General features: G+C 37.7%; 1 protein-coding gene across 6 annotated transcripts in view; it reads left to right on the top strand.

Moving 5' to 3' along the window:
* ADAMTS6 (ADAM metallopeptidase with thrombospondin type 1 motif 6) overlaps positions 1–24,641 on the top strand; it is a 158,495-nt gene that overhangs the window by 42,323 nt on the left and 91,531 nt on the right. For 5 of the 6 annotated variants that reach the window (XM_080574665.1, XM_080574667.1, XM_080574664.1 and 2 more), the window contains 2 exons: positions 17,365–17,408; positions 20,877–20,982. The exons of the other annotated variant lie outside the window; for it this stretch is intronic. In XM_080574665.1, coding sequence (XP_080430791.1) covers positions 17,365–17,408; positions 20,877–20,982 — 150 coding nt within the window. The remainder of the gene's footprint in view (positions 1–17,364; positions 17,409–20,876; positions 20,983–24,641) is intronic. 6 annotated transcript variants of the gene reach the window in all.

Genomic DNA, 24,641 nt, shown 5'->3' with positions numbered 1-24,641 from the left:
CAAATACAATTTACAGCTCAATTTGTGGCCCTTTGGTTAAGTGATACATTCTTAACCAGCAACCTGTAGCTGGTTCAGTAAAAGCATCAGTTTTCAGTGCCCTCAGTGATCCCTCATCTGAGATATACTGGTAATCACTAAGGAGTAAATCTTTTTTTTCTGTGGTGACTTTGAAAGTAGAATTGTTATTTTGTGTCCTTTGCTGTTGTGCCCTTTTGGTGCAGGGTCTTTGCTACAGTTTGCTGACATTATACGATGTGTTTGATCCAGCAGGAAAAGGATGCTTCTACATATGTGCACTTACCAGTATATGTTTCAGTTAACAAGCATTGCTACTTCTTGTTTTTTTTTTTTTTTTTTTTAATTTGAAACTGAAATCTTTCAGAACATAGGTACTGTTCAGGACAATATTAACTTTAGCATTAGTATTTACCGAGGTAGAGGAAGTTTTGTAACATGCTTGTCCATGTTACAAAAGTTGTTGGAGCAACTGGCATTGTTTTTGTCAATCAGCACAAATATATTAATGATCTTTGATACTGGAGTCTTTTATCAATTTTGAGAAGTGTTATGAAAATATTGCACTGCTATTTCAAATACTTTTTGGAGATTATAGGGATTCCAAGTGCGTAACAACGCAAATAAATTTAGGACAGGTTGGACAGAAGTTTTATTACCTATGTTTTATTAACTATGATCACAATGAGAGAACACAACATACCTCCCTCCCTCCAAGACCTAACCTATACACTGTTCCAGGAGGAAAAAAAAAAAAAGAGGAAAACAATCATTCAAATATTTAAATGTTAAGAAAGCCAGAAATCCTGTTTGTGATCCTCAAATAATTGCTTTCCAGCCACAAGAAGTGGCAGTATTTGTTATAGGAAGACTTACGGAGCATCTCATTTTAAAGACATGTCACTGTTCTGCAGTCCATTTTCTTTCTCAGCTAGTAGTGAGTCTTTTGGGGCTCTTTATTGGCAAAAGTACTGAAAAAAAGTTATATCTGCTGCACTCTTAAATTCTTAAGGTATGGGGAACACTGCAGACCGTCTCAATAGACACTGCTGACTAATCCCAATTTGTATACATATGAATAATGTGCTTTGTGAAGGGTCACTGTTGTCGTAAAGTTGGTTACTATTTTCATGGTATTCAGGCATTCTTTCATAACAATTGCTATTGCTATGAAAAATATTTTTTTAAATTAAGTTATAAAATAATTATGTATTCCCCACAGACATTTTCTTGTCTTGAACAGGGTAAATGTTACTGCTTGTAGTGTACTGGTTATTGAGAAAAAGACGAAGTATTTGCATGCACATTTTGTGTTGGAAGCATGGATTTCACATTTTAGTGTAGACAGACCTCAGACATACCTTAGAGGTCAGTCTGCTCTGCAAATATTCTATCAGCACATAGAAAAATAACTTCCTGTTGCTCTTAACAAAGTTGAGCAAGACCTCAGTTTTATTATTCTTGTAGGCTTATTCCCTGTTTATTTCTTTTAAACTTATCTTTGTTACAAAAGTTATTGCTTCTACAATACTTAAATTTGCTCAAAGCACACTTAAAACAATATTTTTTCCTACTGAACAGGGTTAAAATCATTTGAATTGAGTGGTTCTTTTTGACTTAAAAAAAAAAAAAAAAGTCTGGAGATATATTTTATTCCATTGGCTGAAGAAGTTTATATTTACTGTGTTCATGCTGCTCAGCTTTTGAAGTGCATCTATAAGAGCATAGGAGCAGGGAATTCAAGTCAAGCAAGTGGAGCAGGAAGAAGGCTTGGCTAAGCAGGGATCTTCTTTTGGAGTTTAGGCAGAAAAGTTTTATGGATACTGGAAGCAAGGTCAGGTGACACAGAAGGGCTACAGAGATGTTTGCCACTCTAGAGAGAAAGTTCTTGTGTCCCAAGATCAATTGTTGAAGAGTTGAAGCTGGCCAGTTTGGTGGGGAACAATAAGAAGGGCTTTTTAGTATGTTACTATTGGTTCTCCTTTTGCTGTTAACACTCGTCTATTATTTGATGAGGCTGGTCATGTTGCAAATATGGATGTATATAAAGCAGAGAATTTTAATGCATTCTTCAGCCATATGTATAACACTAGTGATGGGCTCTGAGACCGCCAGAATTGGAGGTCTGTGATTGTAGGAACATTAAACAGCCAACTTGGAATTTTCTTGGGATTTGCTGCTCCAGCTGGATGCACATAATTTTATGGGGCCTGGTGGGATCCCAGGATACTCAATATGCTGGCTGATGTTATTGAGAGGCCTCTCTCAATTGTTTTTCAATGGTCCTGGTAGTCTGGAGAAGTCTCAGTCAACTGGAAGCTGGCAAATACTGTCCCAGTTTTCAAGAACACTGAGAAAGAAGACCCTGGTAACTACAAGCCTGTAAGTCTCACTGCAGTGTCTGGTGAAATTAAGGAGAAGATTATTCTGGGAGTTATTGAAAAACACCTGAAGAACAACACAGTCAGTGGTCATAGTTAACACAAATTCACAAGGGAAAAATCCTATTTAACTTAATTTCCTTTTATAACAAGGTTGACTAAGGGAAGCCACTTGATGTAATCTTTAAGGATTTCAGAAAAGCTTTCGATACTCTCTCTCCCAGCATCCTTCTGGAGAAAATGTCCAGCATACAGCTAGACAAATATATGGAATATGAGGAGTGAACAATTGGCTGAAGGTCATAGTAAATGGGGTACATTAGACTGGTGGCCAGTCACTAGTGGGATTCCACAGGGCTCCATTTTAGGGCCAGTTTGCTTTAATGTTCTCAGAAATAACTTGGATGCAGGACTTGAAGGTATACTAAGTGAGTTTGTGGATGGCACTAAATTGAGAGGAGCTGTTGACTCTGCTGAGGGTAGAAAGGTCTTGCAGAGAGAGCTTGACAAATTAGGTGGGCTGGGCAATCCCCAACCATAAGAAGTTTAACAAGAGCAAGTTCCAGATTCTGCACCTGGGATGGGGCTACCCTGTATATATGTACAGGCTGTGGGACTTGAGGCTGGAGAGCAGCCCTGCAGAAAGGGGTGTTGCTCAATGGCAAGTTGAACCATGAGCCAGCAGTGTGCCCTGGCAGTCAAAAGGGCCAGCTGTACCCTAGGGTGCATTAGGCATGGCATTGCTACCCGTTCGAGGGAAATGACTGTTATAGAATCATAGAATCATTCAGGTTGGAAAAGACCGCTAAGATCATCACTAAAATGTTGGGAATGAAGAAAATCACAGATCATTTCTGATTTGCTGTGAGCTCTCAGCTGTGTCTAAAGAGGGATACAGGCCCTGCAGTATGGATACTCCCAAATCCAACTTCTACCAAAGCAGTCCAGATCCAAATGAGATGCCCAAGGCTTTGGAGAAGAGGAGGGTAAAGAAAAGAAGTTCACATCAGGATCCAGAACAACCAGCCTGTGGATGACCCAGAGACTGGTGGGCATCAAAGCTCTTCCCTTGCAATGGCTTATACTGTACTGCAGAAAGATGCGTTTCCTGATGCTATGCCCACAAATTCTGCTACGGAAATAAAGGTGGAGTCACTTGTCTTTCCCAGCTCTGCCTTGGCAGGAGGGAGAAGAGGGGTCCCATTTACTAGAGTAAGTACTGATGCTGCTTGTTGTCAGAGATATACTGCTGCCTATAGAGATGTGAACACACTGTCCTGCTCTGCTCCGCATTGGTGCGGCCTCTCCTTGAGTACTGTGTGCAGTTTTGGGCACCACAGTATAAGAAGCCCATAAAACTGTCTGAGAGTGTCTAAAGGAGGGCTCCGAGGATGGTGAAGGCTCTAGAGGGCAAGATGTCTGAGGAGCAGCTGAGGTCCCTTGGTTTGTTTGGCGCAGAGCAGGCTTGAGGGGCTGAGGGGAGGCCTCATGGCGGCCTGCAGCTCCCTCACGAGGGGAGCAGAGGGGCAGGCGCTGAGCTCTGCTCTCTGGGGACAGCGACAGGGCCCGAGGGAACGGCATGGAGCTGGGACAGGGGAGGGTCAGGATGGGAGTTAGGAAAAGGTTCTTCGCTGATAGGGTGGTTGGGCACTGGGACAGGCTCCCCAGGGCAGCGGGCACAGCACCGAGCCTGACAGAGTTCCAGAAGCATTTGGACAATGCTCTCAGACATCTGGTTTGATTTTTGGGTGGTCTTGTGTGGAGCCAGGAGTTGGACTCGATGATCCTTGTGGGTCCCTTCCAGCTTGGGATATTCTTTGATTCTATCCTATTCTATGATTTTAAGCTACTGAAATATAGAGCTCTGTGTAAATATAACACTATGTATACCCAAGTACTTTTTTTGTCCTCTGCCCCTGTCACAAAATTGTGTTAATGCTATGAAATTGAGACTAGAAATATAGTTTCAATGAGAAATATGGTAAGTTCAAGTGTTGAGGATGTTCATATGGTACAGATGAAAGAAAAATTGAAAATTGTGTAATAGTTCTAAATCATAAAGTTTAGGTGCTTACAATTCCTGAAGTAAGGGAGACTTAGAGCAGCAAATGATTTAAGATCTTTTGAAGACTTTTTGTTGCTTTATGCTAGTTTTTTATCTGAGTTTCATGTCTAAAAGTGCTACACTTTGTGTGTGTATATACATTATAAAGTTTGGAAAAAAAAACCATCTATGCATAATTGCTTCCATGTCAATGTCAAGACAAAAAATAAAAAATAGGAATGCATTTTTTGTAGAAACAAAAAACAATCTAAGACAACAACAACAACAAAGGTAAAATAGCTAAAAATATAAAAAAGTACATGATAAATGTATGTTCACAATTCTCAATCTAATTCTACACGGTACTTCAGTAATGTGGTTTTGGAGTGAGGAAACTTTTTCTACGTAAGTATTGTACAATAAATATTGTAAAATAAGGCACTTAAATGGACCTTTAAGAGCAAGTACTTCCAAGGTAAAGTACAGTAAGGGCAGATAAAATGGGCATTTTGGGGAAAAAGATGTATGTGATATTCTCAGAGGCTTGTAATCATTCACAGTATTTGGAAAGTTGGAAGAGGAAGAAAGGCCATATCCACAACAAAACTTGTAAATATACTCATAGTCTGTTACTGGTATAATTTATCTCATTTATTTCTGTACAACAGAACTAAAGCTCGGTTAGTAATTGTAGCTGCTAACTGTGTTTCCCTCCTGCCAGAGGTCTAGACTAGTGGCTTCCTATAAATGGTTTGGCATAATATTTTCTGCTGTGTGGCAGGATGCCCCCAACCACGCCTATGTAATTAGTTTTGCTAGTCTTCCTTTTTCCCAGACTTTTTTGCATTAGAACACTCCAGAAAGCATTACCTTACAAGCTGCTTGTGCTGCTGTGAGTGAATGTCCTTTGAACAAAGGCTTTGTGCGTTAGTTGCCAGACTTTTCCTGAATTCACAGATAAAAAAAAATTATTAGCAGTGTACTTGGAGTAGATATGCAGAAATTTCTGTTCTGCTCTCTAAGCCAACTTCAGCTAATCATATCCATGCAACTCCATCTACGTTTTGGCTAGGTGCTGGGAATGCAATGAAACTGTGGAATTCAGTTTTGAGGAACAGAGTGCAGCTGGCTAAATGTTATCTAGTATGGTGGTAGGACAAATCCTGAGTTTCTCTATAGTCTTTGAGCAGTTACAAAGTCATGATTGTCACTTGTGGATGATTGTCACTCGTAGATCACTCTAAATTTCTGATGTACTAGCATAAACAGTTTTACTATGGACCAGGAGCTATCACATGGAAAAAAATAAGTTATGTCATAGAAAGGATTTGAAGCACTGTTCTTAATTTTGCTGTCCTCTCTGATTATTTTCATGGCTTCACAGTCTCCAGCTTGCAAGCCTTGCACCTTAGTATCATAATTATTTTTCAAAACTCTACAGATTTGGTTTCCACATGGGATTTATTCACAGATAAGGTTGAGGAGCCTCAATGTTAAAGTGGACCAAAGCTCTAGCTTGAAATAGAGTTAACATACTCTGAAGAAGATGGTTGAATTTACCAAAGAGTGGGCCAAGCCTACTAGAAGGCCCAGAACTCTTTCTATTTGATGGCTTATTGTATCTGAACTGCTTTCAGAAAGGTGATTTCAATATACTGAAGCCATGCTCAAACCTCTTTAGCTTGTGTGCTGACACTCTAAATGCGGAAGCACAGAACTTGGTGCAAAGTACAGAGATGGAAAGAAGTGGATCTTTGGGGAGTCTGAGCCTGGGTTGAGCCTTTTGATCACAGAATCACAGAATCACCTAGGTTGGAAGAGACCTCCAAGATCACCCAGTCCAACCTCTGTCCTAACACTAACAAGTCCTCCACTAAACCATATCACTAAGCTCTACATCTAAACGTCTCTTAAAAACCTCCAGGGATGGTGACTCAACCACTTCCCTGGGCAGCCTATTCCAATGCCTAACAACCCTTTCAGTAAAGAAGTTCTTCCTAATATCCAACCTAAACCTCCCCTGGCACAACTTTAGCCCATTCCCCCTCATCCTGTCACCAGGCACGTGGGAGAATAGACCAACCCGTACCTCGCTACAGCCTCCTTTAAGGTATCTGTAGAGTGTGATAAGGTGGCCACGGAGCCTCCTCTTCTCCAGACTGAACAACCCCAGCTCCCTCAGCCACTCCTCGTAAGACTTGTTCTCCAGACCCCTCACCAGCTTCATTGCCCTTCTCTGGACTCACTCGAGCACCTCGACGTCCTTCTTGTAGCAAGGGGCCCAAAACTGAACACAGTACTCGAGGTGCGGCCTCACCAGAGCAGAGTTCAAGGGGACAATCACCTCCCTAGACCTGCTGGCCACACTGTTTCTTATACAAGCCAGGATGCTGTTGGCCTTCTTGGCCACCTGAGCACACTGCTGCCTCATATTCAAGCCAACTATCAACCAGTACTCCCAGGTCCTTCTCGGCCAGGCAGCTTTCTAACCACTCGTCTCCCAGCCTGTAACACTGCTTGGGGTAGTTGTGCCCAAGGTGCAGGACCCGGCACTTGGCGTTGTTGTACTTCATACAGCTGGCCTCAGCCCATCGGTCCAGCCTATCCAGGTCATCCTGCAGAGCCTTCCTACCCTCGAGCAGATCGACACACGCACCTAACTTGGTGTTGTGTGCAAACTTACTGAGGGTGCACTCAATCCTTCCCAATCCAGATCATCAATAAAGATATTAAAGAGAACTGACCCTAGTACTGAGCCCTGGGGGACTCTGCTAGTAACTGGCCTCCGACTCGATTTGACTTCATTCACCATGACTCTTTGAGCCCAGCTACCCAGCCAGTTTCTAACCCAACAAAGCGTATGCCAGTCCAAGCCACGAGCAGCCAGTTTCTCAAGGAGAATGTTGTGGGAAACAGTGTCAAAAGCCTTGCTGGTATTGTTCAAAATGATTTTTGTAGTAGGGTAGACCTATTTGTAGAAACTAGATGACAGTTGTTCAAGCCATCAGTAAGTCAGTCTGATAGCCAAGCCAATCAGTCTGATTAATTCTAAAGCTGTGGAGAGAGAAATCTGGTGGAACTTACGTTCACAGAGGAGCACAGAAGAAAATACATGGAGAAGGGAGGAATGAGTTACAGCAGCAAGCCTATACCTATTGGATACAAAATAGAAAGATGGAAGAAGTAGCTTCTAATGATAGACAAATTAAGGCAGAGCAGAGTGTGAAGTGACACTACACTGGAACTACAAGTGCCTGGATGTTTCTTCAGTGCTAGAATTTGCCTATAAAGCTGTCTCTAGAATAATTCTAGAGTTAATATTGTCAACTCAGATAGTTTAATGAGTTTGTAGAATGTTCATTTGCCTTTGTGATTGTGTTTATATAGTCTACAGAAGGGTTATGACTAGAAGAAGAGCACAGAGAATAGAAGTATAGTTTTCAAAGTTTCAAATGATATTAACAGTATGTCAGTGAACAGCAAGGAATTGTATGTATAGTTTAACTCTACCTAATTTTACTCCATGAAATAGAACTTTTGTAGAAAAAAGGACAGCTCAGTGACTAAATGTCATATCTGAACCAGTAAGTGGTATTGGTGCTATTCCCCAGCCGCCCCCCAACAGAATACTAACATTGGCCTATTAAGATACTGTAGGTGTCTGGCTTGGATACCTAACCAGATCACAATCTAGCTGTTCACAGCACTTGCTATTCTCTACTTTCCATCTTATTGTAGTTGCTATAGCTGGTAAGAACATGTTGCTGTATGAGAATCATAGCTTACGTTGGAAAGGAAGTTTTTAGTTTGGATGACTATAGAGTAAAACCTGAAAAGTGCTGAAAATGTACATAAAAATGGATAGTCTCAGAAAGCAGATGATGGTTAAAAGGTCTAAATGTATTATTTCTTTAAATTCATAAGATTTTAAAGCTTGTCCTCACATTTTTGCAATGATGACTTTTTATCAAGGAAATGTTTTTTTTGAAATGGTATATCATGGTATGTCTTCAGCTGAGAACTGTCTCAGTTTCTTCATCTCATCTTTAGAACTATTTTTGTTTACAAACTCATGTATGAAATTCTATTTTTATTTAACTACTGTATTTTTCAATAACTCTACGCTCATGATACAACAAGATAGCATTGAAGATTATTCTGTATTCTGTATAAAAAAACTCTTAGTTGATGTATTTTTTGTGAACTTGGTTAAAAAGTGTATTTTAAACACTATAGATTAGGAATAGAATTATGTTAAGAGAATCTCTTAATAAATCATAATTTTGAAATTAGCTATGCATATCCGTCCTGAATACAGTGATTACAGTATTAGCTGTCCTAAATACACCAATAATACTAATGATTGTGGTAAATTTGCAAATGCTATCCTAATGTTACATTGCCAAAACTGATCAAGAAGAATGACAGTGTTAAAAAAAATGTTTCAGAGCAGAACTTATTTTTACTATTCTGGGTGCGTTTGCAGTTCAGAAAAAGTTATATGTAAATATAACTGTTTCATCTACAGTTCAATTGTTTTATGTATTTCTCTTCCTATAGTCAGAGAATTAGAAAGTGTTAATAGTTCTTCTAGCTCAGATATTCTGTAACTCAGAATTCCATTATCCACCCAAGTTAAGTATCAGTAGAAAGTCCAAGACAGACAGACTTTGGTTGTCTGTGGCAGTTTTCAACACATGGAAAACTAATAATAGAAAAAAGCTATTTCTGTTGAGTGATGTGTAACATGTATATTATGCTTTCCTTCGTTGGTTTAAATAGCTCTTTTTGATTTGAGGTTTTTGAGGAAGAAACCAAATAAGACGTGTATTTTATTTTAAGGCAGAATTCTGTTGTGGTGTACCACTTTCTGTAAGGCTAAGCATATGCTGTAGTAAAAGTTTTAGAAAGCAATCAGCAAATACTGTGTTATAAAGAATACTGCTGTTTGTAACCTGTGCAAACCTAGTGAATGACCAAATTATCTTAAAAGTGGTGAGCTGCTGAAGAATTATGATAAAAAAAAAATTATTATAAAAACTGACCAAATGACGGTAGTTGTTTTTCCACAGAATTCGCTAGCATTAGTGACATTGTTTACACTTGCAAAATAACCACTTTTTATCATAGCTGTGTATACAAAAGAATATGGTAAAACTCCAAGCTATTCACTTCTTTTTTGTCATGTTTATTTTCTATAATTTAAAAATAGAAGGTGGAATTGTCAGACAGTTTGAGGCTTTTGATCCTTTTAATGGAAATCTGATGTTCCAGTTTGATCAGCAGCAGTTCAGTTTTAGCAGATGTAGGTATTGGAACTAGCTTGACTAACTTACTTAAAAGACTATTTTTTGGAATAGCTTTTTGATGGTTATGCACCCAATCATACATGTCTTCAATTTGAGTAAGTTGCATCATATGAAGAGTAAAAAGTAAAGAAGATCAAATTCTCATAAACCTATTAGGTTTTTATCATTTGAGCAAGGGTATGTGCAAGGGAGAGTCCTTACTTGAATAGCTTATTGTCATGTAATCATAGAATGGGTTGGGTTGGAAGGGACCTTAAGGACTGTTTAATTCCAACCCTGCTGCCATGGACTTTGATGGTTGCCCAAAGCCCCATCCAGCCTGGCCATGAACACTTCCAGGGATGGAGCATCCACAGCTTCTCTGGGCAACCTGTTCCAGTGCCTCACCACCCTCAAGGTGAAGAATTTATTCCTAATATCCAATCTAAATCTACCCTCTTTAGTTTAAAGCCATTCCCTCTTGCCTTACCAGTCCACTCCCTGACAAGGAGTCCCTCCCCAGCTTTCCTGCAGGCCTCCTTTAGGTACTGGAAGGCTGCCGTAAAGTCTCCGTGAAGCCTTCTCTTCTCCAGGCTAAACAACCCCAACTCCCTCAGCCTGTTTTCACAGGAGAGGTGCTCCAACCTCTTTATCTTCTTTGTGGCCATGCTCTGGGCTTGTTCTAATAACTCTATGTCTTTCTTGTGCTGGGGGCCTCAGAGCCAAATAAAAATAAAATAAAAAGCATATGTCAAAAAGTATGATTTGGTTTAAAACAGATGAAAAATAAAACCTTCTTTTCTGTGATAATGTATTTGGAAGTGTTCCTTTAAAATGAACTAATAATTTGTAGTTGTTGGCTGTGTTTCCTCTTAGAACCATTTCTTAGTCTTTATTTTGTTTTCTGATAATCTTTTTTTTTTTTTAAACAAGCAGGTTAATTGGCAAATCTTGTAGTATTTTGTATGTAAAGCATATGTCCAGCTGTATGGAAATTGAGCTTTATGTTCAGTCATCCCCATTTGTCCATTTTATCTAACCTGAATTTTCTTGTATTTGTATATTTTTATGTTTATATTCCCGTCATCTTGGTAGTTTTTTCCTCAACAATTTCCCACAATTCTATTCTTTGTCCCCTAAACTCATTAAGAAATATTCCTTTAAAAGCCTCAGTTATTTCTCTTTCTCTTTCTGTCACAAGTATTTCTCAGGCATGTTGGGTAGGTAGCTTTCAGGTTATTTTATAGTAGGCTTATGTGTTTATAAGTGGTTTGTATGTATTCAATGATTTTTTGGACAGTATATATTTCTAATAAGAGTTTCCATGCTTCATTCATCATACTTAAAGAAAATACATTCTGTGAGTTTCTATTGATTAGTTAAATTCTTGAAAGTATGTCCATCACATCCTAGTTCACAAGGCTAGTATATGCTTCCAATCCTATATAGATATATGTATCTCAGTGCTAATTTGATTTAGGTAGTTCTAGTAGTTTAGGTAATTCTGGACATTTCTAGTAAGATATGTCTAATAATAACAGACTTTTCCTTTAGTAGGCAATTTCATACGATCAGATTGGTGAAAAGGGTAATATTGTCCTTGAATATGTAAATACAGATTATCAAGTAAGAATTTTCAGTTTATCTTTGTATCTACTACTGTTAATACAATTATTAGAAGAACTTTTTGAACTGTAATTCACATGCATCAAAAGGTTTAAAAAGTCCTCAATCTCAAATGAAGGTGGCAGAAAGGCTACATTTTAGTGGCTGTTGTGTCACTGACGAAAGGTGGATTTATTAATCTGTTTGAAGAAAAAAATAAATAATAATAAAAAGATGTCAGCATGTAACAAATGCCTACTGGGACAAAGGAACTCAACCCTGCTGATAAGATCCCCTAGATGGTTACAGTAAGATCCTGTAAATGGACAATGAAATTAACTTGTTAGATTGAAGAGGAATTAATTACTAAAAACATTGAAAAAATGTTTTTAGTAATGTTTTTAGCACACTAATTTTAGCACACTAACACTACCTATCCTTATGTTTGATTGATGTCATGGCAGGAGGTTATTACCCCTCCAAATCTTAACCATCCTGTTGAGCTGCTACACATTCCTTCTCGTTGATTTTTCAGTCAGTCATCAGTGACAGCTATACATCTACCGTTTCTTTCCCATCTGTCAGATGTGGCTCTTCACTAGCCCTGCAAGTATGCCCAAAAGTCCCAATCCTCTTCCACATCAGCCTCATGAAATGACTTCTGATCCACTCAGGGTATTAATGGACATGTAGTCAACAATCTCACTTCTTAACGGCGTTCTATGTTTCACTTGCCCAGCTTGGTCACAGTTCAGGGATGTTATGTACCCCCTTTATCAGGACGCATATGATTTTCTTTTTTAGCTTTGGCGAAGGATTTAGTTTTTAGTCTCAAAATGAACAGGCTGTAACTGCATGCTGGTTTTGTGTGTGTGTGTGTATGTATACCTTGTTTTTGTTTTAATTTTTTTCCTCTACAACTTACACATCTGTATTCTTAAACTCAGATTTATTTTTTTTGTGGCCCTCTTACATGTTCTGTCAGTGAATCAAAAATATAATAAAATATATTCACATCCTGTAAACTGCATAACTGCATAACTGTATAACTTTGTATAACTGTGTTTTTTTTGTTTGTTTGTTTGTTTTGTGTGTGTGTGTTTTTTAATGGTTGGTTGAGGTCATTGTTGGCCTGAGAGTTTGCTGTTTGGTTGTCTGTGGTTCCCTAAATACTTACTGAGGTCCTGGTGACAGCCATGACCCATCTTCACCTTTGTATTTTGTATGAAATAGCACCTAGGCCTCTCTAATCTCCTCAACAGGTTTGTGAGTATGGATCAAGCTGTGTCAGACCTTTCACTCAAGAGGTGCAGCTCAATACATATTTCTTTACCATCAGCGTCAACAGGAATTGTGACAGGTCTGTCTGAGACTGGACTGAGATTAGTACATCCTAGATGCACTTATCTTCCCATTGAGGCTTGTGTTCTCTACGCCATTTCTCCAGTTCCTTTTCTTTGGTATCTTTTTTAAGTGCAGTGGGACAGAATATGATGCTTCTTGTTTAGCCTTGGAAGTATTTTTTCCTGCACTTAATTTGACTGTTAAACTTGCTACTTATACTCTCTATATCTGTTGTCAGAAATCATGTGGCGAGCTTCATCTGTTCTTGGTACTCTCCCTTTATCAGAAAGATTGTGTGATAGTTCTCTGCATTCATTCTCTTCTGTAATTCAGGTGGTTCCTGACAGCAGCAGGCAAGTATTGATTAAATGAAAGCTCTTTTGCTGCTTCACCTGATGTTGTGACTGTCCTGAAACATGCAGCTCTTCTGTAGTTTAAACATACATTTATAATCATTTCAGTAAAGTAATACTCAGATACTTTATAAACTATTTTTGATAATTAATATAAGTCATCCCTCTTAAAATGTGTATGTGGGATCTTTATTGGGGTCCATATTAGGGCTCATGCTGTTTACTATGTATTAATGACATAGATAGTGGGATTGAGTGCACCCGCAGCAAGTTAGTGGATGACACCGAACTGAGTGGTGCAGTTGATGCGGCAGAGGGAAGGTGTGCCTTCCAGAGGAAACTGGACAGGCTTGTGAAGTGTGCGCACATAAAGCATGTGAAATTCAATGGAGCTAAGTGCATGGTACTGCACTTGGGTTGGTGCAATCCTAAACATCAGCACAGACTGGGGAATAAATGGATTGAGAGTAGCCCTGAGGAGAAGGACTTGGGGTTGTTGGTTGATGAAAAATTGAACATAAACCAGCAGTGCACACTTGCAGTCTGGAAAGCTAACTGTATCCTGGGCTGCATCAAAAGAAACATGGCCAGCAGGTGGATAGAGGTGATTCTCCCTCTGTACTCTGCTCTCCTGAGACCCTACCTGCACTACAGCCTTCAGCTCTGGGACCCCAGGATAAGAAGGACATGGAGCTGTTCGAGCAAGCCCAGAAGAGGGTCACAAAAACGAGCAGACGGCTGAAGCACCTCTCCTTTGAAGAAAGGCTAAGAGAGTTGGGTTGTTTAGCTAGGAGAAGGCTCTTGGGACACCTTCTTGCAACCTTACAGTACTTACAGGGAACTTAAAGATTGAGACTTTTTACGAGAGCATGTAATCACAGGACAAGGGATAATGGTTTTAAACTGAAATAAGGTAGATTTAGATTAGATATGGGGAAGAAATTCTTTACTATGAGAGCAGTGAGACACTAAAATAGATTGGCAAAAGAAGTAGATGCTTCTTCCCTGTAGCATTTGAGGTCAGGTTGGATGGGGCTTTGGGGAACCTAATCTAAGTGAGAAATATTCCTGCCTATCTTTCTTCAAAAAAGAAAGCTTAGCATAATACTTCCTGAGTTTTGATATTCCTGAGTCTTGTCCCCACCTATATTAGTATTTTACCCCCAGTCTCTTTCAGATACTATCCTCCAGTGAGAGGAATTGGTTTAAGTAGTTGTGGACATGCTCGCCTTTCCATATCTTGCATGGAACAGGACGAAAGAAGGAGCAAGGGTTTTCTTTCCGAAGATAGTAAAATGGAAAGCTTCCTAGTGTCACATGGCAAGTGTGAGAACTCCCACAGTGTAAATGTACAGAAGGACTACATGTTTCACAGGTTATGAGTTGCTAGTGGAAAAAAAACTCTCTACATAATATTTCCTTTTGCTGAGATTTGAAAGCTAGCAGTGTGAATAAGAGTCAGCTAGGTTGATGGTTCTTTTGCCTTTAAATTCTGTGAAAACAGAAAAAATTCTGAGAAATTTGTGTGAAACAAAAAAATCTTTTGGGTCTTCATGATTAATCAGGTTCCTTGAAAAATCAAAATAAAGTTATAAGAAGTGGTGTCAAAACAAAAAAAGACAAATTAGGCTGATTTGGTTAAATCATAGAGAAGCAGATGATGGAATTGAGCAGTTCAGTACATAAAAATAATACAAGTTTAGAAAAGTGAGCAGAAACCATATGAAAGGGAAAAAAGGGAAAAAATGGAGATTGAAGACAATGCTGTAGGTAGAGCAAGTCATTAGATGTTTTTCCTGTTAAACTGATTTCCTTTTAAACCAAAGAAGAAGAGAGTGTATGAACAGTGCTTACAGGAATTTGTGTATGAAATTTGAATATTTGAATAAATACTCAAATATGTAACGAAACCATAATTAGAATACTATTATTATATGGGATTGATCTTGCAAAAACAGTTTATTGGAAAATAAACTATCTTCCTTAATTTTATTTAATTATCTAATTTTAGGACTTAAGGGAATGGCTTCAAGTTGTGCCAGGGGAGGTTTAGGTTGAAAGTTAGAACATTAAAAGTTAGACATTTCTTCTCAGAAAGAGCAGTCAGGCATTGGAACGGATTGCCCAGGCAAGTGGTGGAGTGACCGTCCCTGGGGGTGTTTAAGGAGAAGTTGGACCTGGTGCGTAGGGACAGGGTTTAGTGGGGTGACATTGGTGGTAGGGGGATGGTTGGACCAGGTGATGTTGAAGGTCTTTTCCAACCTTAATGATTCTGTGATATTATGATTCCTATGAATGCTAGCCTGTGCATAATGAAGAATACTCCCTGTGCAGCAAAACAAGGGTACTATGGTAATTGTTTTTCAAAAGTGTAAGAGAAACAAGGGATTTAATTCATATCATTTTCTCAAATCACAGTTCCTTTTGAAACTAGCTGAATGAATGCCTTCAGATTCATAGCTATATGGGAGTAAGCAGATGGAGGCAGTAAGACTAAATTTTCAGCTCTACTGAAATCAGTGACAGCGTTTTATTTGAGTTTAGTGGAACTGGCCTGCTTCTTAAATATCCATTTTATCTAAGGATGTATGACATTAATTTTTTTTATGATTATCATTCAGTATTAAAAAAAATCAGAACAATATTTCATATGTATTCTTATGTATTTTTTGTGTTGATTTCTAAATTAAGAATTCAGCATTAAAAGAATTTAGGCAAGTTTGGGTTTTCTTGTTAAATAAGTCTGATCCCTGTCTGCTTTGAGGAACCATTCTGCATGAACTTCAGCAGTGGGATTAGGTTCAGGCTCTGTCCTAAATCAGTGTGTAATAAATTTGTTTCTTTAAAGATGGCAAAGGCAGAACATATTCAGTAAAAATCTTTTGTTCTTCAACTGCGTCGTCATTCTGTTTTGTGACACATAAAACCTAATTAATTACTGACACATGTTATACAAGAAGGCTGATTTGATTACAGCCCTCTGCAAACAGCAAATGGGAAATCAGTGAGAGCTTTAAGTACATATAGGATGACATAGTCTGAGACTCTTTGGTGAGATCAATGCATATGGAAATTTGAGTTCAAAACTAAAGCTTAATCCGGCGAACTGCTCCATGTTTAGTACCTTTAAAAAATACCAGGGATTCCATTTGGTCACAGCAGTCTGCATGCACAGAGAATTCACTGGATTTGTTCCAAATTTTAAGCTGTGTTATTTTGTTCATGGATTTGGCTTACAGACAAACCTTAACTTTATTAACTCTGAAAGGTGTATATCTCATGATCTGGCTCCTATGTGATAACCTTTTTGAAAAAAGTCCTTATATGTTACTTTTAACAGAAATGTCTGGTGGTCTGGAAGTAGTAAATATTTGGATTAAAAATTAAAGCATAAAGATTGTATCTTTTATTTTTGTTTTTGCTGACTATCCAAAATAATGGTATTATTCAGAAACACATTGCAAGGAAATCAGTATGAATCCTTGAACATTAAAGACATAATGAGAGTATTCTCATATCACTAGCCATATCATAGGATTACATATTCAAAATATGGAGTTGTCATTAATGAATTATGACTGCCACGTGACCACTGCAGTTATGAATAGCTGTTATACCACAGAAAACATTTTAATTCAATTTTCAGCTTCAGATACTTGCATGTCAACTGCACAAAAAGTTGAGATCCCGTATTTGAAGCATTATACCTAAATTATGAAAATTCTTCTTTAAATGCATTGTTTAGCTTTTGATAAAAATCTGTTTTTTATTTTAGTTCATTGTAGTGTACTCTTAGGACACGTATAATCATTGGAAGATAAAGAGATGGGAATTATAATGCAAGTTCATAAGGTTTTTGATAATTTTTGTTGTAATACTCCAAAATTAAGGGTTTTAATTAGAATCAGTATTTAAATATTAGGAGTTACAATAAATATTGTTTAGTTTTTAAGTGTGAGGCTGAGAATTCCAGTGTCGTCAAAAAGTAAAAGTTAAGTGTTTTGAAGCAGTAGTAGTCTACAGACATGCTGCTGTAACTTCTTAACAGCACGGTAGACTGCTTTATGGAGCCGGTGATTACAAAGATCCACTTTAACCATTTTTTTCTTACTGGCAGGTGTCCCACTGGCCTGAGGCCAGCGGCTGTGAGTGTACTGCAGCTTGTGGTTTACACCAGAGTGTAGAAAATGCCGACACCAGCTGGCTGCACATAATTAAGCTGATTGCCATCTGACAACTTGCACTATGATACAGATATGTGATAAATATGCAGAATACTTTACAAATTTGATCCTCTGATATATTTTATGTACTTTTCTTCTCCTTAACAGATATGATATCTGCACTTATAAAAACAAGCCTTGTGGAACACTGGGTAAGATTATAAAGAGAAATTTCAGCTTCTATTTGCTGTTTGTTTCCTTGCTTTATACTCGGCTATTGATTTATCAGCTCATTAGATCTTTTTAAGTATATGCTTTCAAAATTTTGCAGCTTTATAAACATGAACAGTAAAAGGTAACCTACATGGATTTATGCTTTGATAGATTACTGGAATTTTAGATTAAGCGAGCTACTACTGGAGATTTCATCTCTGGCAGCTGTAATGCTGATAAATCCTAGCAGATTACTCAGATTTACCAAGTAACAATTACTGGAGAGGACTACTTTTGTTTAACCTGTCTCCATGAGCTATTATAAAATACAAATAGAAGACTTCAGGAAGGTTTTTAAAAAACAAAGAAACCAGAAAAGAAACAGGCTTTGAGGTTTTACACTGGTGCTGTGTTTTATGCAGAGAGTACAGCTTCAGACTTTTCCTTCCACAGACTTGGAAAAAAATAACACAGTAATATAAATTATAGTGATATCGAAACTCCTTAAAACAGTGCTTTGACAATGGAGAAAAATACAAAGCAATCCTAGATGCAGGATTGTTCTCTTTATACTTAAATTTGTCAGCAGAAGTTATTTACTGTAAAGTAGTTGTTACCTGTAGTAGTACTTTAGTATATGAAAGAAACATTACTGAAAGACTAATACGGTATTTTTATATTTTTTCAAATGTACTCAGAAGTAATTAAATATATAATTCTAATTCAGCTAGTTAATATTTTTGAGGTTGTTAATATTTTTCTCATAATGAGAGCTCATAAATGTATTTTCTTTGTCTTTCCCTGTACTACTGTATGCTTTGATAGCCTTAACTCATGTTGATTTTTTTACAAGTACCACTCAAGTCAGCACGACACTTTTGGCAAAGGGAAGTAGTTTACATGAGGAGAAAGGTATCAGAATTTTTTTGCCTGTTCTAAATATAAACAATATTCACAGCATGTTTTAGTAAAAGGCAAAATGTAATGATAAATTTCTAAATGTAATTGGTTTACTTTGACATCTGTGTGGAGGAGACAAAACTGAAGAGACTGTTTATATTGATGTCAGAGTTGTCATTACAAGTGTTAAGAGAGTTTGAAAGGGAGTAAATTCACCCACAAGATATCTGATATTTATATGTGATATTTTTAACACACATAATTCGTGTACTAGTCCTCACTGTATCAGACTTTGGGGTAAAGGCAAATTCTGCTTCACTTGAATCCAGTGTAACAGATGGGAAAGACTTTGGCAATTTTTTTAATTTTTTTTTTTAAACCAGAAGGCTAGAGTAAATAAAAATAAAAATCACATATAATATCAGAGTATCGTTATCAGACCCTTGGCAGTAAAACCACAACAATGTACTTGCATTATTGGCATTGAATTCAAAAAGAGGCAAGGCCCCGTGGTCCTCTTCTGCAAGGCATTTAGTATGCTTAAGTCCCACTGACCTCCGGTAGCTGAAGTTAAGCATATATTTAAGGGGTCTGTGAACAACAGTCTCAGATCTCAAAAGATCAGAAGAAATCTGAATCATTGGTGTTCCAGCAAGAAACAGAAGTAATGGATTTACTTTGGGATAGATACCTCTTTCCTATTCCTAGGGAATCTTACATAGAACTGCATGGAAGAGATAGGCCTCAGATGTCTTTGGAGCAGCTGTATGGCCGCAGTGAAACACAACTCCTTTTTTCTTTGATCTGAGATGTAGTCTGGGTTCTTGACTTGACCTCTGTCACTTTCTGCAGACATAGTATTTAATTATATATCATTAGCCTGGTCCTGTAAGTCACTTAGCAAGCACTCAGTTAAGAGATCTGAAGACAGAGATGACTTTACCACCCAGATGCGGTGAACTTCTCAGGGAAACATGGTAGTTGTTAAACAAGCATCACCACGTTGTCCTCAGAATGTCCTGCTCGATTGGAATTGCATAGTTTAGACAGGTGAACTGTAACTGTTGTATTTTTTACAGGTTGCATGCAGCAAACAATATACAAATTTTTCTCAGTGTCTAGTCCTTCTTGTTCTGATGCTTCATCTTGTCCTCAGTGGTCACTGTCTACTGTAGTGATTTGATTAAGAACATGTTTCGATGGAAATTCAATGAGCAGACATTGTCGCCTTTTGCCCGTGTTGATTTGGTTCTCAGAGTAGTTTTGGTGTGTGCAGACTAGATTTGTTTTGGTTAAAACCAAGTCAAAACATGTACTTCTTAAATGCTCCATATGTGCCTAAGGGAAATGTTAGGGTCTAAATCACTACTTGGACTGTATTCTTATGATATGCACTGATACTTTTTTTCCTGTAGAAAGCTGTGAACAACTTGTAGGGAGGAAGTTTCACCTATGGGAGTAAACTAGTCCAAAGTAAAGTCCAACCCACATACAAGGATAACATTAGGAGCCCAATACCAGTGTTTTACTCTACTGACCAGCTCCTACTGCTTCAAATTAATTGCTCATAGGGACGTAGCTAGGAAGCACTTCTTATCTTATTACTGATGTAATAAGACGTCATCTTATTACTTGCTGGTAGTCCAAACAGAATAGTTTGAAGTGCCTGCTCATTCATAAAAGAGCACAATTCTGTTCCCCCCCGTCCCCCCCCCATTTTCCCAGCTATTGTTCTGTTACAGTGTAAACTGTGCAGGTAACTTCCTTAAAGAAAGTATTATTGCTGCTTTCACATAAGAAACCTTAGGGAATACACTAAATAAATGTGATGCTTAGAGCTTTTGCTGCTCTAGTAGCATCAAATTAATGTCTGCAATATGTTGTGTGCTAATCTGTTGCTGAAGAATGTGCGGGATACTGAAAAGCCATATTCTGGAAATGCCAGTGGCTTGCTTTCTCTAAAGAAAGTTTTTAAAAGCACTTATAATGCAATAAGGTTCTAATACCAGAAGATAATAGGTGATAAATGGAAAAGACTTCCATGGTTAAATGAGTGGTTGTTACTAACTTATCTCCTCTCTTTTTATTGATGCATTCAATTTTGTTTTTGTAATTTTTTTAAGTACCATGTGGGGCTTTTCATAGCTAAAAAAGTTGCTTGTATGTTTTTATGAACCCACTAAACTTAAACAGATTTCTTTAGAAAAATAATGTGGATACATTTTGCTTTCTTCAGGCTCAAGAATGTTAAAATAGAAATGCTTTCTTGAATTCCCTCTCCTGGCTCAAGTTACTAGGTGGTCCCAAGTTACCAGAAGTAAAATTTATAAATCTAACCCCTAGTCTAGACATTTTCCAGCACTGACTGCAGTTCAAAAAATATTAATGTCTAGCCGGCAAAGTGAAATTCCCCCCAGTGATTTTGCAAATGACTAGAAAGTTAACCTTTTGCCAACTGCTCCTTCTGTGCATAGAGGTTATTAAAAAGAATCCAGGCATTTATAACTAGGGCTTTTAAGACTGAAACACCTTGGCATGACCCTTTGTGTCTCCTTCTGTTTATTCAGGCTTGGCCTCTGTGGCTGGAATGTGTGAGCCTGAAAGGAGCTGCAGCATTAATGAAGACATTGGCCTAGGTTCAGCTTTTACCATTGCACATGAGATTGGTCACAAGTGAGTGAGTTTAAAAAAAGAATATGTTTTAATGTATCACCTTTTAATATTAGTTTAATAATAGATATCATTATTTTTTCTGCATGGCTGTACCATCTCTGTTCTGGTGCTCCATGTTTCTTGTATATAGTATTCATGAGTGGCAGTACATTTTATTTGGTATATATTACCAAGGGCTTTAACTTTAGAACTGAAGACTCATTGTTTACCCTTTGATTTCAGATTCTAGTTTAATCTGTGCTTTTGAGATTTGGCTCACACCCTTCTACTCTGTTTCATATTCTTAAATATTAGGCTTTGAAAAAATTCCCTCCCCCTCCCTCCACATTTCTTTATGAAACAAAAGTGGTTCAAAGTTTTTTTTTGTTTTTCATTCTTTTATCTTAAATATAATTTGAAGTATTCTGACTAAAGCATTGCTTCTGTTGTCAGTATTCATACACTTTCAGTCATCTTTCACTCAAGCATGAATTATGTAAAATAGTCATAACATCATCTGTATATTTTAAACACTGGCATATCATTTTAAAGAACACAGTGATATGAGAGTGCTAAAATCTGAATAGAGATCAGTCTGGGAATATTTCAGGTCCTTCTTCAAAAGACAGTGCCATTTGTATGCTGTGATGAATTTAAAAACACTAGGCACCTTCTTTTATCAAGAGGTTTCCTTTTTACGTGGGTTGACCAACACTGAGTTATGGATGATGTGTTTTTCCAATCATTAGCTGATGCAACTGATAAAAGTTCCAATGCAGACTGAAATGGAAGCTATCAATCTGCTGATCAAAATCAGGAGTTGGAAGTAAACACTTACTTTCAGCCCACCTATCATGCAAGATAATTACTTGGCAATTACGATCTCATTTATATTATGTGTGAAAAGAACACTTTAGTTACACTGAAGTAGATGAATTCAAAAATTCAAAAGCAATTGTATAAGATCTGAACAAAAATAATTTAAAACACGTGTAAATCTTGTAATCTTCATTTCCTTCCTTCTTTTCCTTTACTTGTATGAGTTGAAAAGGATAGCGTAAAGAAAAATATATTTCCAATGTTGCGGAAAAAGCTCCTTCAAATCACTTATACATCTGAAAATCTTAGTAATATGTGACCTTGTGGTGAATTTAAGCCACATGTTCAAAAAGAAAAAAAATCCCCATCTTCATTCTAATCTGTATGTCATGTCACTGCATACTTTATGAAGGTTATTGCAGTGAAGCATAAAAATAATGTAAGTGTATGCAGCTATGTTATTATTCAAAACTGGCATGATGACAATACTTGATTTAAAAAACTGAGGCTTTGATTAGAATCTCAGGAGAAACTACATCCACAGGATATATTCTCTGATCATAGGCTTTTTGTTAACCATCTGTGTTTACTACAATCGGTATCTCTTGGCTTCTTATACATAAGGGCTTTTGAAATTCTGAAATCTCAGCTCTGAGGTTTTCACCTGGTACTGTAGCTTGCATGACATGTCAAATGGTGTTTTGAAAAAAATCTAGAAATCATATTCACTTGATTTTGTTTGATAGACAGTGAATAAAGAAAATCTTACTGGAAGCATGGAGTTAAAAACTAACCTTTTTAGGGGTTAGATACCTTCTATAAAAACTGGGAAAAATATGTGGGCAAAAGACCTTCAAGATTTGTATGTTTTGTGCTATCCACACATCACCTCCCATTCACTCATAATGAGACTGAATGCCTGTGTGACTAAATCAAGGAAGTTATTACTTCCTTTTGTCTTCCTCTTCCCTTCAGTGGCTATTATTAAAGTATGTACTAGAAGGTACTTGCCTGTGTGTGTAAAATAATAATTTCAAGGAGTATTGTAAACTTTTCTTTTGCCACACCAAAATGATTGCTTTTCTCTTCAGACATACCTGGGAAATAGGAAATTGGTTTCATTGTCAAATGAAAGATGGAAGCACTTAAATGACAAGTCTACATTGAGTATATGACATACAACAACAACAAAAAACCACTTTATTAATTTAGAATATACTATGCATGGAATACTAAGTTAAAAAATGTTGAGCTGAGGAATAAAATTGTCTTGTGATTAAAAGAGACCAGTAGAGATAATACAGATAGATTCTCCGTGATTTCTCCAAAAGGGGTGTTATAATACTTCTCTGATGGAATTATGACTCAATTTACTAGTTTCTAGTAGGTTAGTAAATCTGGGAATTAAAGGAAGACCTTCCAGAGAAGAGCTTGGGGATACTAGTTGATGAACAGTTGGACATGAACTGGCAATGTACATTTGCAACCCAGAAATCCAACTGTATCCTGGACCGCATCAAAAGATGCATGGCCAGCAGGTTGAAGGAGGTGATTCTCCTGCTGTGGTGTAGTGTGACTCCACCTGAAATACTGCATCCAGCTTTGGGTCCTAGTAGAAGAAAGATAGGGACCTGCTAGAGTGAGCCTAGAGGAGGGCCACAAAAATTATCAGAGGGCAGGAACACCTCTCCTATGAAGAAAGACTGAGAGAGTTGGGGTTGTTCAGCATGGAGATGAGAAGGTTCTGGGGGGACCTTCTTGCAGCCTTTCAATACTTAACAGGGGCTTATAAGAAAGATGGAGAAAGACTTTTTACCAGGATCTGTAGTGACAGGACAAGGGACAATGGTTTTAGACTGAAAGAGAGTAGATTTAGATTAAATGTATGGAACACATTTTCCACAATGAGGGTGGTGAGGCACTGGCACAGGTTGCCCAGAGGAGCTGTGGATGCCCCATCCCTGGAGGTGCTCAAGGCCAGGCTGGATGAGGCTTTGGGCAACCTGGTGTGGTGGGAGGTGTCCCTGCCCATGGCAGGGTGTTGGAACAGGGTGATCTTTTTATATCCCTTCCAACCCAAACCATTCTGTGATTCTGTGAAATGATTTCCTCATCTGGTCTGACTCTCTGTATATCACAGTATATTACATTTAACTCATTTGCCCTTGTATTGATCCCAGTAACTTGCATTTGGTCAAAGAATACTATCCAGAAAAGCACTTAGTCTTGAAGACTTAGGGACAGAGAAGTGTGAGTGTGATGATTATATTTTGTCGTACTTTCTGTTAAATATTTATAAGTAATTTTTAAAGTATCTTTTTGGCTTCCTTACAATTTGTAGCTTTTATATGTGTATTTCTTAGTTTTTGTGCAGATAAGCTATGTGTAGTCAAGACTTAAAACCAGCTGTTTTTTTGTAGACATCCATAACACTTTAACTCTGTGTTGCATAAAGAATGGTGTTAGACTAACAGTTTTATGATTGTTTCTCTCTATGTATGGTTTTGAGAAAAGCCTTGTATTGCTCTTAACACTTCTGTTAATCAAATAAAATTCAGAGTGGGCCACTCAGCCTTCATAATAGTGACTCTAGAAATTTGATTCATAATGCTTGACTTACCATTAGATTATGTATTTCACACTGAAGAAATACTTAAGATTTCTGGTAAGCAAAAATCAAACCAGTGCAGATTTCCCTTCATGGCAGGAGTGAGAATTGAGTGTGTGTATCCCCTGCATTGTCAAACAGTTTGACTTTCTCTTTGTGAAGAAAAACACTTTGCAGGCTTGAATATGCTCTTATGGTCAGACAAGTGTAACATACAAGATCCAGTCCCATTTTCTGTTCCTACCAGCCAAGT

This window comes from Anser brachyrhynchus, assembly GCF_964034855.1.
Source record: "Anser brachyrhynchus genome assembly, chromosome: Z".
NCBI lineage: Eukaryota > Metazoa > Chordata > Aves > Anseriformes > Anatidae > Anser > Anser brachyrhynchus.
This window is presented reverse-complemented; position numbering and strand designations above follow the sequence as displayed.